At 38.7% G+C, this 776-nt stretch overlaps 1 protein-coding gene across 1 annotated transcript in view; it reads left to right on the forward strand.

Annotated features, from left to right (window-relative positions):
- The window catches only part of LOC117935470 (disheveled-associated activator of morphogenesis 1-like), an 18,294-nt gene that overhangs the window by 14,231 nt on the left and 3,287 nt on the right, over nucleotides 1-776 (forward strand). The window contains exon 16 of the mRNA XM_034857670.1: nucleotides 426-533. Within this exon, the coding sequence (XP_034713561.1) occupies nucleotides 426-533 (108 nt within the window). The remainder of the gene's footprint in view (nucleotides 1-425; nucleotides 534-776) is intronic.

A 776-nucleotide genomic window follows, 5' to 3' on the forward strand; every position in this document is an offset into this window, starting at 1 on the left:
TAGATACTATTGCAAAGGGTCCGAGATACTACGGCATAGGGTCCGGTAGATACTATGCATAGGGTCCGGTAGATACTACAGCATAGGGTCCGGTAGATACTACAGCATAGGGTCCTACTGGCAAGTTATGTCTTTTTTTTTAAGCCAAAGGTTCTTCTTGTTATTATTACTATTTTTATTACTGTTATTACTGTTATCTTTACATTGTCTTCTATACTGTATACTTTCCTTGCGGGAGTCATCCCAATAGGATTAAAGAGAAGTCTAAGTCTAAATGAATTGTCTGCTGTTAAAAACATCTATTTGCAAGATTAACTATTTGTTGTGAAAGCCACTGAGAAGTGAAGTTAAATGTTCACTATGTTTTGTGTGTGTGCGTGTGTGTGTGTGTGTGTGTGTGTGTGTGTGTGTGTGTGTTTTTATAGAAACGTCACTTTGCTCCACTACCTGATCACTGTACTGAAAAGGTCGTTCCCCAAGGTGGCAGCTTTCAGCGAAGAGCTGCAAAGTGTGCCAGAAGCTGCTAAAGTCAAGTAAGATCTCACACACACACACACACACACATTGTCGAAGTAATACATGCACAATGAAGTCTATTGAAATCCTTTGTTTGAACTTTCTCGGGACACTGATTTTGCCCCAAGCAATTGTTCGGTTTCAACTCCAGCTAAAACTACAAATTTGAACTAAAAGCAGTTAAAATTGTGCCATGTGTCTCTCTGCATATGTGTATTTTTATGGACCATGAGTCTAAATAATAAAGGCTATCTATCTAT

Source organism: Etheostoma cragini, chromosome 20, assembly GCF_013103735.1.
Source record: "Etheostoma cragini isolate CJK2018 chromosome 20, CSU_Ecrag_1.0, whole genome shotgun sequence".
Classification (NCBI taxonomy): Eukaryota; Metazoa; Chordata; class Actinopteri; order Perciformes; family Percidae; genus Etheostoma; species Etheostoma cragini.